We start from the raw sequence: 15,419 nt of genomic DNA, 5'->3' as shown, positions 1-15,419 counted from the left end.
TACATCACTGAGCTTACCCTGCAACTGTTAAAGCGTCTGTTAGATGGAGTCAAACTACCAGCTGTTTGTTTCATACGTTTCTTCTTTCATATTCTGATAGCTCAATTTTTGAGATATTAGATTTTAATGCTTTAATAATAATAGTAAAAGTTCAGTATTTCAACTAGCTCAGGAGCTAATCATAATTCTCTGACTCTGTCGATGGATGTGCCTTTTCTGGCCTCCATTGTTTCCATGTTTAGGTTAATTAGAGTTGTAGGAGGGACATACAGGGGAGCAGATTTGTAGCGTGATGATCCTCCACTCCTCTGGGCCCTGCAGTTTGTCATTCTGTGCCCTTACTGTGCTCTTACTGTTAAATGTCTTTTTGTTCTTTCATTATTAATGTGCTTTGCTATACAAAAGATTTTAATTTGTTTTTGTTAATATATCTGGTCACTTAAGTTTATTATGAGAAATAATTTATAACAAATTTCACTATTTGGTTCCCAAAATAGAACCTGCTAGTTCTTTATGCTAAACAAAGAAAGTGCCTATGGTTGAAATCAATTATGTGTAGCACTCGGATATTTGCATGGTCCTAAATGCAAAGAGAATTAAACCTTGTTAGGTCTCATGTATCATGGATGCTCATATGAAGAAAAGCAGTATATGAGGCACACATGTTGATTTGAGGATTTTGAGAGGAGCATTTCAGATGTTGGACTGTCTTTATGTTAAACAGGAATATGATGACCTCGTTGTGTTCTTGTTACTTGTAAACCTGAATCTGCTAGCTGTAAACTTCCCACCCACCCTTCTGCATCGTCTTTCTCCATATTGGAATCAATCACCTTAGACGTAAACCCAGACCTGTCCAGAGACAGCAGTAGTGGGGAAATTCTGAGAGTTTATGTTAATTTTTTATCAAAATGAAAGAAAAGGAAAGGAAAAAGATTCTCCCTGGAGCTCCTTAACTGTTTGTAGGCTGATTCTTCTTTTTGTTAAAGCTGCTACATTGAAAGAGTGATAAAGTTGGTATGGTGTACAACCCCAAATGCCAGACTTTATGAGTGAGACATTCTGTAATTTTCTGACCAAAGTACTACCTTTTCCTTCTTTGGAGGAAATTTCAAGTTAATTTTGAGCATTTCCATCAATATTATTTTTTTTAAACATATAGATTTTTTTAGATTTATTGTTATTTATTTGTTTGAAAGTCAGAGTTACAAAGAGAGAGAGAGAGAGAGATCTTCCATTTGCTGATTCACTCCCTAGATGGCTGCAATGACCAGGGTTGTGCCAGGCCAAAGCCAGGGTTCAGGGGCCCAAATACTTGAGCCATCTTCCACTGGTTTCCCAACCACATTAGCAGGAAACTGGATCAGAAGTGGAGCAGGTGGAACTTGAACTGGCGCCTGTATGGGATGCCTGTGTAGCAGGCCAGTGGCAACCCACCACAGCACAGTGCTGGCCCAAAAAACAGAGTTTTCAAACATTGTATAATTGAAACATTTCTGGACACAGATATGATTTTTGTTTGTGTGTGTGCATTTACAGTTCCATGAAGCTTGGAGTAAACTCATGGAGTGGCTGGAAGAGTCAGAAAAGTCTTTGGATGCTGAACTAGAAATTGCCAATGATCCAGACAAAATAAAAACACAGCTTGCACAGCATAAGGTAGGTCTGTAATTAAGAAGGCTGTATTGTCTGAAGTATTTCAAGATCACTTTCAGATTCTCATTTGATCATTATTTTATTAATCCTATATAGAGGATTTCTTCAATAGAGGAAAAAGGCTATCCAAAGTGAATTTATCTTAAATTTAAAATCAGTTATCCTTCATGTTGTGTGGGTGGCAATAATGTCTTTACTCTTTAGTGACCGACCATTTGATTGATGATTCCAGGATGAATTGTTAAAGAGAAAAACATGCAAAATTAAAACTGGAACTCCTCTATGATCTAGTATTTTTTTTTTTTTGATTAGCCTATTGAGCCGCAGTGCCGGCCTAGTATTTATTGCATTTGTAGTGATTTGAGCATTGACATTTCAATTTTTGTGACAGTCGTTTTGTCACTTTGTTCATAGATCAAATGTCAACTTGAAATCAGTTTTGTAGCAAAAAGTCATATAAATTTTTGCATTATAAGTTCTTGTAAACAATGGAGAGGAAATGTTGGTTGTCAATATCTAAATCTATTTGCATGTGTGTGTGTGTGTGTGTATATAAAGTTGTACCCCTACCCTTAAATACACATAGTCAGTGGCTTCTTTGTGTAGACTGGAAGCAGATAGAAACATTGTGGTTTTATTTTGTTTTGTTTTGTTTTGTTTTACTATTCTCTACTTTTCATATTCCTTCCATGTAGCAGTCAAGGAGCATTCCCTCTGACCCTCTGTCGTGTTTGGGTTTTTCTAATTCTGTTTGTAAAATGACCACCAGCCATGAGGGTGAGGATGTGGTTTATAAAAAGGAGATTGGCTCCTGCAAATAGTTTTATAATTTCAGTCATCTTTATATAAATTATTTCTTTAAACATGACAATTTTAAAGGGCTTGAGAATTTGGGAACAAGGTTAAGATGTACCACCACCAGAAAATTCTAGTCATCATCTTCACACAGATTGGTTGCTTCCTTCATTGTGTTAATCCCGGAAGGTTGTGACTGTAGGATAATGGGAGGGAGCGTAATGGAGCAACTATTATTCAGCCAGCTCAGGAGTTATAGATGGCTTATTCTTTTGCCTCTGCCAGTGAGCTGCCACATCCAATATTGGAAGCATAGTGACAGTGAACAGCACCTTCCGTCCTTCCTCTCTGAGATGGAAAAAAAATCAGTGTCCTTCTAACAGTGGAATGCCTTATTTCAGCTTGCACATGGATGGTGCATCGAGTATTCTTAAGAAAATATCATCCATATAAAATCCTAGAAATAAAAATATGCGAAAAACCTTTTAGAATTTCTGTTTTTCCTAGTGTGACCTATTGCCAGAATCTCTGTGATACGTATTCAGGGTAGTGCACTATATCAATTTTAAAAGAAATCTTTTCTGTCTGTCAGTTGGGTACTTCTGCCTTTAGAAAGCTTTAATGTGTCTTCTATTCAGCTATAATGTTTATTATTAATATGCTGTGTGAAGAGCATCTGTGTCAATATTGTAAACATTAGAATTTTGTTTAGAATAACATGGGAAGCTAATATTTAAAAAATAGTATATTGTAATTGTGTCATTACCTAAAATTTTTCAGATTGTTGCCTCATATTATAAGATAAAATGATTTAATCGTATTAAAACATTTAAAGCAGGTAGCCAATAAAGGGAATGAAAACTCATTAGGTATTTGTAACTTTTTTGGAAAATTATGCATTTGCATTGTGTTTTGCTATCTGGAGTACTAACATATAAATTACTGTATTTGTTTTTCTTGATATCTTTTGAACTTGTAAGCTGCCCATTACGTTAAAAGAAATTTCTTTCTTACTCATCCCTGAAATTGTATAATCAATAACAGTTGTGTCATTTTTACTATTATTTGTATTAACTACTTCTAAAACCCTACTAGGTGTTAAGATGATAACGACAGTCCTACAAAGACAGTGTTCTTTTTTCTCCATAATCTTACATTAAGTTGTATACAAAGAATGGAACTCATGTCCCCCTGCACACACACACATACACAAATGAAGGGACGTCAGTAAATTAATGGAAAATGAAATTAAAGGATAAGCTTATTTTGGTACAATTTTTGTTTGAAACCATACATAAAAGGAGTCTTGAAAAAGTTCATTGAAAAAGGCTATTTTGAAGAAAATGAAGCTTGAATTTCAAAGGTTTTGTACCAAAATAAATGTCTTTTAATTCCACTTTTCATGAGCTTTTTGAAATACCCTCATATACCTAGACAACACAGAAGGCTAGCTAGCAGCGTGATAGCAGCAGAGTATATTCAGCTGCTATTAGCAGTCCAGCTAGTTGATATCAGACAAGTAGTCTGTAGGTATTTTAGGTTTTAGTAGGGCTTTGCACAGGAAGGGGAGGAGGGATGTGTGCTTTCTAAGCACTGTGATCAGCATGAGCAATAGATCCAAACAGAGGGGTCTACAATGGGACTCTTACTTGTCCTTCATTCTGGCTCAGAGATAAAGTTGTGTGAATCTATGTTATAAATATTCAAAATGTATGACAGTAAGTATGATTGAGGGGCAAAAAAAAAAAATAGTGTCCTTCTGAACTATTAAGTCAGTCTGTCTACACTGGACTCATAGTCACTCAAAAAGTATTGACTGCGTTTTCCACTCCAAAACCCTGGGTTTTTCAATGGTTTATGAGCAGTTTCCTTTCATCACAGTTTATTGTTCACATCTTTGCAAGATTCATAGTTTGCCTTGCTTTGAGATTATTTCTTGGACAAGCACAGGTACTCTTGAGAGACACCTGACTTTTGAGAAAAAACAATTTCTCCAATTTCAAAGAGTAAAGATGTTTTTCCAGCCTGAAGTTGTGTAGAAATCGGCACCACACTGACCTGATTACTTGTTGATCTTTCAGTGCCTGGACTCCGTTTATCACGAATGCCTCTTGTGATGCCTCCAACCTCTTTGCTTAGTAGTCCCAAATAGAGATGCCCAGTCATGACATTGATTGAGTGATTGATTGATTGATTGATTTTTGTTAAATACACAGGAATTTCAGAAGTCACTCGGAGCCAAGCATTCTGTGTATGACACCACCAGCAGGACTGGGCGTTCTCTGAAGGAGAAAACCTCCCTAGCTGATGACAACCTGAAACTAGACGACATGCTGAGTGAACTCAGGGACAAGTGGGATACCATATGTGGGAAGTCTGTGGAAAGGTACAGGGTGCTTTCAGACAGTTGGGTTACTCCATGCACTGCTCTTAAGTATATAGTAATGATGCCTTGCAGGGACATTTCTGGAACCTTAAATACCTGCTTCGCCTGGGGAACCTGCGCTATCTGGATTACCCACTCACACAGCCTCTGTTCCAAGAAAGCCTTGCTATTTGTTGTGACTTCTTTTTAGCCATCAGTACCACAGAAAAAGCAGCTATCATTTTCCAAGATTTTGTCATCTCATACCTGACTATACCAAGTATCTCTATCTGCCCAGGTCCATTTTTATCCAGCCTCTGATCAAATTTATGTGTAACTACTAGGATAATGTTTTTAAAAATGCAAATGGGATTTTGTCATTCTCCTGCTTCATATATGTTGGGGACTTACTGTAGGGCATGAAATAAAATGCATGCTCTTTCAGATGGTGTGCAAGATAATATTAACCTGCCTGTAGTGTTCTCTTCTAACCCTCATCCACTGCTTTCCAGTCTCCCTCTTATTATACTTCTGTTGAAGACACAAGACTCATTTCAATAATTTTAATTATTTAGGAAGGTACAAAAGAAGTAGAACAGTTCAAATATCTTGTAAATATTTTTCAAATTTGTCATTGATCCTTAGTCTCAATGATGTTTGTCAGTGTGAAGATTAAGTGGAATACCATATTCAGTTCTAGGGACCTCACACTGAGTCTCTATGGTGTAATATTTTTTAAAATCTTGACTTCTGTTGTCTCAAGTTTATAGATTTTTTATAAAGTCATGTAAATTATATCATTTATGACTCTTTTTAAATGACAGAAATTAGCAGTGATGACAAACAGCGTGGGCTATCTTAGGCTGCTGTCCCAGGCATATTAGCTGGATCAGAAGTGGAGCAGTTGTGTCTAGAACCAGCATCCATATGAGATGCTGGCATCACAGGGGGCAGCTTTACCCACTATACCACAGCACCCGGCCCCTAAAATAATTTAAAAAAAATTTTTTTCAAGGAATTTATTAATATATGACATTGTCAGGGTCACAGCAAATACATGATAATTACTACAACAGAATTATCATGTTAGTGTGTTATCACTACAAAGAGAACAGACTCAAAGTAGTTCGTAGATACAATTCTAAGGATCTAATGATACTTCTATCCCCTTCTGTTCCCCTTTTTTTTCCTCTCCTTCCCTCTCCTCCCCTCCCCTCCCCTCTCTTCCCATTCTGTTCCTTCCTTTTCCTTTCCTCCCTTTAATATTTGAGATAACATTTTTAATTTATGTTATATTCAAAGGCTTAATGCTCCAATAATTAAAGAATTCAACAAATTCTCGAAATTTAAAAAGAGCTTATTTCCATGAAGAAAATGAAAGAATTAATGATTTTCAGTGATGCAATAAAGGAAATTTCCTGGAACAGATGCCATGTATTTAAGGAATAAAAAGAAAATTTGAGAAAAGTTTTGTTGTTTTCTCAGGAAAGCAAAGAAACAATAATGAATATCAGTGTATTGATTGTTCTTCCTCTTGAGAACCTCTCAACCTTCTTGATGAATTTAACGTGTTCATATGTATGAGGGCAGCTTTTTCATTATTAAGAATAATTATTCCACTTTTTTTCTCCAGACAAAACAAATTGGAGGAAGCCCTGTTATTTTCTGGACAATTCACAGATGCCCTGCAGGCCCTCATTGATTGGTTATATAGAGTTGAACCCCAACTAGCAGAAGACCAGCCTGTCCATGGAGACATTGATTTAGTGATGAATCTGATCGATAATCACAAGGTAGTATTATCGAGGACATTTTAATTCATCTTATTTGATTATTCTGAGCATAGATGGAAATGTAACCACTTATATTAACATTTTAAAACAAGGAGACTAAATATCATGCCACACAATAATTTTATTGTTAGCACATGTGTGTGTTTAAGCAGAATCTATAAGCCAGATTTAAAAGAGACAGGAAAAGATTAGTATCAGAGAAACACTTTAGCCTTTAATGAGCAGATCTAAAACCTTTTAGAACCTAGAAGGCATCTCTTTATGTAGTTCATTAAAGCATATTTCAAGAACGTCTTCCTGTCTTTGGTTATTCATTTAAACAATTATGTAATGAAATTTAAAATCATTTCTTCAGTGACCTGGAACTAGGTCATGGCGTAAGTGTGTAGATTTGTGACATGACCCGTGGAGGTCATAATCAGCTGCTTTTTAAAAAAAAAAAAATTGTTATAACCTTTCCTTTTGAGCTACAGCAATTTGTCTGTCAAAAAGGCTATAAGGGTTTTGGTTATTATTTACACCAAGAAAATTGTTTACACTACACTCTCCTATGTCGTATATTAAAACTGTCATGTAAATCGAAGATAATAATTGAAATATCCAGCTGATACTAAGTGTAAAGTCCTTAATTATCATCATGTGATATAATACAAGAACTTGGAAATAATATGAAACACAAGTACCATTGTAGAATGATTGTATCAGAGTTAACTTTATATGCAAGTATCTGATATCACTCAAATTCATGTTGTTTCCTTTATAATGGATGGTTTTTGTGTGCAAAAAATTTACTTCATTTTATCATGTTCTCAATACTTCCTAATTATACTATTCTGATCTTATCCATTCTTCAGCATATTTATTTCCCTTATTTGTCTTTATTCTATGATTTTACACATAAGTTTGTTATACGTGAGTAGTAACAGAAAGTAAAAGAATAAGTCAAGATCATTGTATAAAAATTAAGTTTTTTAAAAATTGCCTTGCTTGTGTTGACACAAATACCTATTTTACCCATGATAACTACAGCGTTTCCACTTCCAGACTTTCATTCAATGAGCAGTCATTAGCATAATGTTGCTCTTTACGTAAATACCATTTTTGTAAGCTCACTGTCTAAATATTTACTACTGTAGGCAATTACCAGATTTTTTGATCATCAAGAATGACTTCATCCTTTAGAATCAGTGCTACAGTTGGAAGGCTCAAGAAGTTTAAGGGTGTGAAATGCAGAACTGTTGAACTAGTCCATCACAAATAGAATCTTTAGATTCTCTACTTTCTGTGCACATGTGTATGTATCTTTCTGCAGACACATCACCTTTAACATCATCAGAGTGAAATCAGGCAAAGAACTCTTAACACCATATCCAAATTGTCTCTGATGGACTTGTTTTGTGAATGATCTGAGTATCAGACTAGATACACATAGACGTAGCCAAATGTTAATATTCATCTCTTGTGACATTTTTTATGAAAAATAACTTAATTTTGTTCTAGACAGAGGTTGGCTACTAAAAAATCCAGTTGCATATCCAGAATCTTGGGTCAGAAATGTAGAACCCTGGCCTTGTCTGTGAATTAAGTCTGTAGCCAAAAAGCAGCCAGTGTAACTGCTGGCATATAAGGCCTTAGATATGAGCGGATATCATTTTTATAATCTGAAGATGGTGCCAAAAATATGATCACTAAACTGTGGGTCTTAGATAGCTGGATGTGATGTTTTATACACATATGTATTTCAAACAGAAAATTTTGCTGTTTTTGTAATTAAAATTTAATTCTTGAAAATATGGTCTTCCCAGGTCTTCCAGAAAGAGCTGGGGAAGAGGACCAGCAGTGTGCAGGCCCTGAAGCGCTCTGCCCGAGAGCTCATAGAAGGCAGTCGGGATGACTCCTCCTGGGTCAAGGTGCAGATGCAGGAGCTGAGCACGCGCTGGGAGACTGTGTGTGCGCTTTCGATATCAAAGCAGACACGATTGGAAGCAGCCCTGCGTCAGGTAACCATCATGGCAGTGATAGCTGGGTGTAATGGGAAAGGTATTGAAAGTTCCCCAAGAACTGGTCCAGTAAAAAACCATGACGTTCCTCATTTTTCAACCAGGACAGTCTTGGAGAAGGAAATGCAGATAGCATCATCTGTCCTTCCCTGCCGCCTCCCCAAGAGTTGAACTTAACTCGCAGAAGGAGAGGTTTCTTATCTTTACATAAAAGCACTGCTTGAGTCATTTTGCAGCTTGAAAGTATCGTGGTGTGCCATTCCTCCACAGTCAACTTGAGATAGTGGAGAGTTACTCTTCTTAGGGGCCTTTTGATTGATTCACAGTGTCCTTACATTTGAAAATGCAGCACCCTGTATTTTTATCTTATTTATGGGGGTTAATGCATATAATTTTAAGACTTATTTTTCATTGCGGGGAGGAATCTAATGTACGGTTCTGTCAATCTTGCTGATGGACATATCTGGAATCTTCTTTGTTGTGTGTGTGTGCACACATGTGGATGTGTGTGCGTGAACTGATAGGCAGAGGAGTTCCACTCGGTGGTGCATGCCCTCTTGGAGTGGCTGGCTGAGGCGGAGCAAACCCTGCGCTTCCACGGTGTTCTCCCAGACGATGAGGATGCCCTCCGGACTCTCATTGATCAGCATAAAGTGAGTAGTATATAAATGCTAACTAGAAGTTTATGCAAAAAACAAAAAACCTAAGAAAGTAAACAAAATAGACTCAGGGTTGCAAATATACCTTGCATGCATATTTTCCTCCCCAAGAAGCGGTTAAACATCTGTTCTGAGAATGGCTCTGTGTTTTACTGTCTGACCTACGTGTGTCCCTCTGCACTTGCACAATGGCAGGTGTAGCTGTCTTTTTACGTTTTTTTTTTCTTAGAAAAGATGGGTATTCTACAATTAGTCATTCTGATTCCTATCTCTGTGAAGCCATTAATAGTTTTCATGGAGTTATTTGCTTTCTGATTAGATTTGGTCAATTTCGTTGCATTTTATGTGGATTTTAAAACATATCCTTAGCCGGTGCCATGGCTCACTAGACTTATCTTCCACCTGCAGTGCCGACACACCGGGTTCTATTCCCGGTCGGGGCACCAGATTCTGTCCCGGTTGCCCCTCTTCCAGGCCAGCTCTCTGCTGTGGCCCGAGAGTGCAGTGGAGGATGGCCCAAGTGCTTGGGCCCTACACCCACATGGGAGACCAGGAGAAGCACCTGGCTCCTGCCTTTGGATCAGCATGGTGAGCCGGCCACAGCGCACTGGCCGCGGCGGCCAATGGAGGGTGAACCAATGACAAAGGAAGACCTTTCTCTCAGTCTCTCTCTCTCACTGTCCACTCTGCCTGTCCAAAAAAAAATATCCTTAATGATATGTTTGACCCTTATACAGTTATTCTGCTATTATTGTAAATTATTAACTTTGACATTTGCATTTTTGAAAGATTTATTTATTTGAAAGTCAGAGTTACAGACAGAGAGAGAGAATGTTCCATCTGCCAGTTCGCTTCCCAGATGGTCACAATGGTCAGAGGTGGGCCAGGATGAAGCCAGGAGCCAGGAGCTTCTTCTGGATCTCCCATGTGGGTGCAGGGCCCCAAGTACTTAGTCTATCATCCTTTGCTGCTTTCCTAGGAGCATTAGTAGGGAGCTGGATTAGAAGTAGAGAAGATGGGACTCAAACCAGTACCCATGTGGGATGCTGGTATCACAGGCACCAGCTTTACCCACTACACCACAGTGCTGGCCCCTTACCCTTTTTTTGTTTGTTTAAGATTTATTTATTTAAAAAGCAGAGTTACAGAGAGGCAGAGGCAGAGACAGGCCTTCCATCCGCTGGTTCACTCCCTAGATGGCCGCAATGACTGGAGCTAGGATGATCTGAAGCTAGGAGCATGGAGCTTTCTCTGAGTCTCCCACAAGAGTGCAGGGGCCCAAGGACCTGTGTCATCCTCCATTTTCCTCCCAAGCCACAGCAGAGAGCTGGATCAAAAGTAGAGCAGCCAGGACTTGAACCGGCACCCATATGGGACTCGAACTCAAACAAGCCAGGATTCATATGGGTGCTGGTTTCACCTGCTATGCCACCGTGCCAGCCCCTAACTTTGACCTTTGTAATCAAGACAAGCAAATAATTTAATCACTCAACTTAAAAATTTTATTTTTAAGCTTCTGGAACTTCTTTAAAAAAGAAATAATTTATTTACTTATTTATTTGAAAGTTACAGAGGAGGAAAGAGAGAGAGATTCCATCCATTTTTTTCACTCCCTAAATGGCCACAACGGACAGGGCCAGGCTGAAATCAGGAGCCTGAAACTCCACCTGTGTGTCCCATGTCAGAGGCAGGAACCCAAGTACTTGAGCCATCATCTGCTGCCTCTCAGGTGCATTAACAGGGGCTTGGGTCAGAAGCAGAGTAGCTAGGACTAGAACTGGTACCCCAAGCAACAACTTAACCCACTGTTTTTAATCAAGAGTCTGTTTTTTATCAAGAGTCTGTTTAAATCCTTTTAGAAGTAAACTGAAGTATAAAGTATAGATTTAAAAATTAATTTTGGGGGCCAGCGCTGTGGAGTAACGGGTAAAGCCACCACTTGCAGTGCCAGAATCCCATATGGGCGCTGTTTCTAGTCCCGGCTGCTCTACTTCCGATCCAGCTCTCTGCTATGGCCTGGGAAAGCAGTAGAAGATGGCCCAAGTCCTTGGGCCCCTGCACCCACATCGGAGACCTGGAGGAAACTCCTGGCTCCTGGCTTCAGATTGGCACATCTCTGGCTGTTGCAGCCATCTGGGGAGAGAACCAGTAGATGGAAGACTTCTTTCTCTCTCTCTCTGCCTCTCCTTCTCTCTTGTGTAACTCTGACTTTCAAGTAAATAAAAAAAATCTTTAAAAAAAGTATCCTACATTAAAAAAATTCTTTAAGTCTATGTACTGTTGAATAACTAACCAAGTAAAGATTTATCCAGAATTTTCAGTTCAACATCTTTCCTATGGCAAGACATGGATCTTGAAAAGACTTTTAAGAGAGTGGTCCAGATAGCTCTTAACTGATGTTTTTAAACCTTTGACTTAAAAAATTGGAAATTTACAATTCTAACGTTCAATGTAATATTGATGTCAGCACTTCCTATTAACTTTAAAGGATCTTTTTAATACCACTGAGTAACCTTGTCTTTCAAGGAGAAGGTAGACATATATCATTAACTCTAATGTAATGTATAGATGACATCATCATAGAGACTTATTCAAATGCATAGCATCTCTCAGACATGCGTGGCCTAATGTGTAGCAGTGAATAATTATCTTGTCATTAATGAAAGTAGGCAAGCTTGGATAGCATTAGTTAGAGGAATAGAATGGTTCATATACCATTTAAATTTGAAGCCAGAATTATAAAAGGAAAATTACCTCAAATTAATTATTTTGTGTCTAGTTCAGTATTTTGAAAATCTAATTTATATTTTGTTGCCGTGGGCTGACCATCAGCCAGCTCTGTGTTCCACTGACAAAAGCCCACAGTGTACATCTAAAGCCCTCTAGAAAGTAGCCTACTTGTGATATCACCACTCTCACCACAGCGCCTGGAAACCCGGGAGGCAAGTATCTGCAGCAGGATAGCAATTTGTAAAATGAACTGTTCTTAAAAAGCACAGAATTACCCATAATTTTATAAACGGCTTCCTAGTAATAATGTTTTACTGTAACATTTCTCATTCATTTCCTCTGCTTCCCTTTATACGTTCATTCACCAGTTGTAGAGAAACAGGATATTTAACTGAATTTCTTAGCACCAGGATTAGTTCTTATTGTAATCCAGTTTCTAAAAATAGCAAGCTTTCCCGTGTAGGTACAAACCACTGAGGTAACACTCACACTAGACTAGAAGAGCACAGAATGAGGTGAGGAGTTGATGGGCCAGTCCACCAATTATGGACTTACCCTTGGCTCTTGGTGAAAGAGTGATTTCCAGTACCTAGCTGCGCACCATGTATCATGATGATCAGTGGTGGACCATGTACACCGTGGTAGACATAAGATGATATGCTTAGTCATGTTGTAGCCATTGTGATTGCATCAGTAGGCTCTGTGATGTTCACACGACAATTGTGCTGTGCAATGGTGCATCTCCCAGAACACATCCTTGTAGTGGAACACACTTGACTTTGCATGATCCCTACTACATGTCCTCTGGGGATCCACAACTGTCATTAGCCCAAGTTTTGCTCTTCTAGAACAATTTGTATGCTTTCATCTAAGAGGATACTTTGGTATTTCTCTTCCCCATCACCAAATATGTATAGTTCCTTGCCCAGCCTTCTGTCTTCATTGATACTTTTGTTTGTACATATTTCCTATCTTTCCCAGTACAGTTAAAACTATTTTAATTACTAACCTCGTTGACTTATTTGTTCAAACTTCCAATCAATATTGCTTCTATCTCTGACAATACTGTCTCTCTCATTCCTACTCTCCATTAATAATACCATATATTCAAAATGAAAGTTAGTTTTGTGTAACTTACCTTTTTTTAAAAAAAGATTTATTTATTTGAAAGAGAGAGATGGACAGAGAGAGGTGGGAAACAGAGACAGAGAGACAGAGGGAGAACTTCCATCTGCTGATTCAGTCCCCAAATAACTGCAATGGCCAGCGTTGAGCCAGGCAGAAGCCAGGAGCCAGGAGTTTCATCTAGTTTCCAACATGGGAGGCAGGGGCCCAAGCACTTGGGCCACCTTCTACTGCTTCCAGGCACCTTAGCAAGGAGCTGGATCAGAAGTGCAGCAGCAAAGACATGAGCCAGCCGCCCTCATGGTATGCTGGCGACTCAGGCAGTGGCTTTACCCACTGCACCACAATGCTGGCCCTGTAATTTATTTCTTAAAGCATGAAATTTTATCCTATTTTTGTATTTTGAAATATGTATCAGAAAGTGATTTGTTGCTCATTTAACTGACAGTTCAGATGAATGTTACCAGAGTTATGTTTTCAGTCAGTGCCAACACCTGATTGAAGTCTTTGCTTCTGCTGTAGGAATTCATGAAGAAACTGGAAGAGAAAAGAGCTGAACTAAATAAAGCCACCAACATGGGCGATGCTGTTTTGGCCATCTGCCACCCTGACTCCATCACCACCATCAAGCACTGGATAACCATCATCCGGGCCAGGTTTGAGGAGGTCAGTGTGTCCGCTTCAGGAATTAAGATACTGTCTCAACTGTGGGAAAATAAGGCCTCTACTTAGAACATATTTCTGAAAATACGCTTCTTCTGTGTTTTACTAGTCTTTTGCAATTTACTTTTCTTTAAAAAGTAAAAGGAATTTTGCAGTTATGTTGCTGAAATGTTAGAAGGCTGTTATTTGGTTCGTGGTAAAACTTCTTTCCCATTAACATATTGCATCTGTTTAATAATAGTATTTCAGAGAAATGTGTACTTATAGAATGAATTTCTATACATAAAATGAGTAAATTCTCTATTTAAGATCTTATCTTTTTAGTTTGTACTCATAGAGTAAGCATACTTGGTCGTCAGAGGATGCTTATTTGGACTTTCATTAAAATGCCAAAGGAGGTGTGAGTGATTGACATCTTTAAACTTTCTCAGATGACAAACATGATAGAGGACTCTTGAATCCTCCTGAAGCTGGGTCTTGGTACCATTAATAGAATCTAGAAAGATTGGAAGCATCATGGGTCTAAGTCCACAATGATCCCAGTTTATATTTAACATTTGTGTAGTTGGAAGAAACTTAGACAAATTTTGGTTTGTCCAACAGGTGCTTGCTTGGGCAAAGCAACATCAGCAGAGATTAGCAAGTGCTCTGGCTGGGCTCATTGCTAAACAGGAATTGTTGGAAGCTTTGCTGGCTTGGTTGCAATGGGCAGAAACTACACTTACTGATAAGGATAAAGAAGTCATCCCCCAGGAGATTGAAGAGGTGAAAGCCCTCATTGCAGAACACCAGGTAAAGTAAATTTAATCTCAGTCCCTGTTAATCATTGTCTCAGGTATTTTTTTCTTCCACTGCTATAGTTCTCAAATGATTGCTTTGTGCTGGTTACCTTTACATCTTCAGACATATTCCTCAGCTTCTATACTTCTTGGTTTCTAAATCTGCCATTTCCTTAACACTTCCCTGTTGAGTCACCCACTGCGTTATTTGCAAAGTAATTTTTATTGGCTCTGTGAAGTTACACTCATGTGGCTCTATCTCACCTTGACTGCTGTATTATCTCTCCCTGTCTTAGTGCTAGCTCTTCTTACTCCTGTACTTTATCCTTTGTGTCACTCCTTCTTCTGATTATCTCACCCATCCCCATGGCTTCCACTGGTACCTTATTTTAATTAATTCTCCGTGTTTGCATTCTAATCTGTATCCCAAGTTGACCATTGGTACTCCAAACCCATCTTATCAAAAAGGAGATGCATTGTCTTTCTCAGAAAAATTACTTGTCCTGTGCATGCTACTTTTTTTTTTTTTGACAGGCAGAGTGGACAGTGAGAGAGAGAGACAGAGAGAAAGGTCTTCCTTTTTGCCGTTGGTTCACCCTCCAATGGCCACTGCGGCTGGCGCGCTGTGGCCAGCGCATTGCGCTGATCCGAAGCCAGGAGCCAGGTGCTTCTCCTGGTCTCCCATGCGGGTGCAGGGCCCAAGCACTTGGGCCATCCTCCACTGCACTCCCGGGCCATAGCAGAGAGCTGACCTGGAAGAGGGGCAACTGGGACAGAATCTGGCGCCCCGACCAGGACTAGAACCTGGTGTGCCGGAGCCGCTAGGCGGAGGATTAGCCTGTTGAGCCACGGTG

The 15,419-nt window shown here is 38.9% G+C and overlaps 1 protein-coding gene across 1 annotated transcript in view; it reads left to right on the top strand.

Annotated features, from left to right (window-relative positions):
* The window catches only part of LOC133755991 (dystonin-like), a 492,822-nt gene that overhangs the window by 458,538 nt on the left and 18,865 nt on the right, over positions 1–15,419 (top strand). Inside the window, 7 exon segments of the mRNA XM_062186300.1 lie at positions 1,540–1,659; positions 4,668–4,837; positions 6,450–6,609; positions 8,415–8,609; positions 9,134–9,262; positions 13,646–13,789; positions 14,390–14,578. Coding sequence (XP_062042284.1) covers positions 1,540–1,659; positions 4,668–4,837; positions 6,450–6,609; positions 8,415–8,609; positions 9,134–9,262; positions 13,646–13,789; positions 14,390–14,578 — 1,107 coding nt within the window.

Source organism: Lepus europaeus, chromosome 3 (assembly GCF_033115175.1).
Source record: "Lepus europaeus isolate LE1 chromosome 3, mLepTim1.pri, whole genome shotgun sequence".
NCBI lineage: Eukaryota > Metazoa > Chordata > Mammalia > Lagomorpha > Leporidae > Lepus > Lepus europaeus.
Note: the sequence above shows the minus strand (reverse complement) of the source record. Positions and strands in the feature narration are given on the sequence as shown.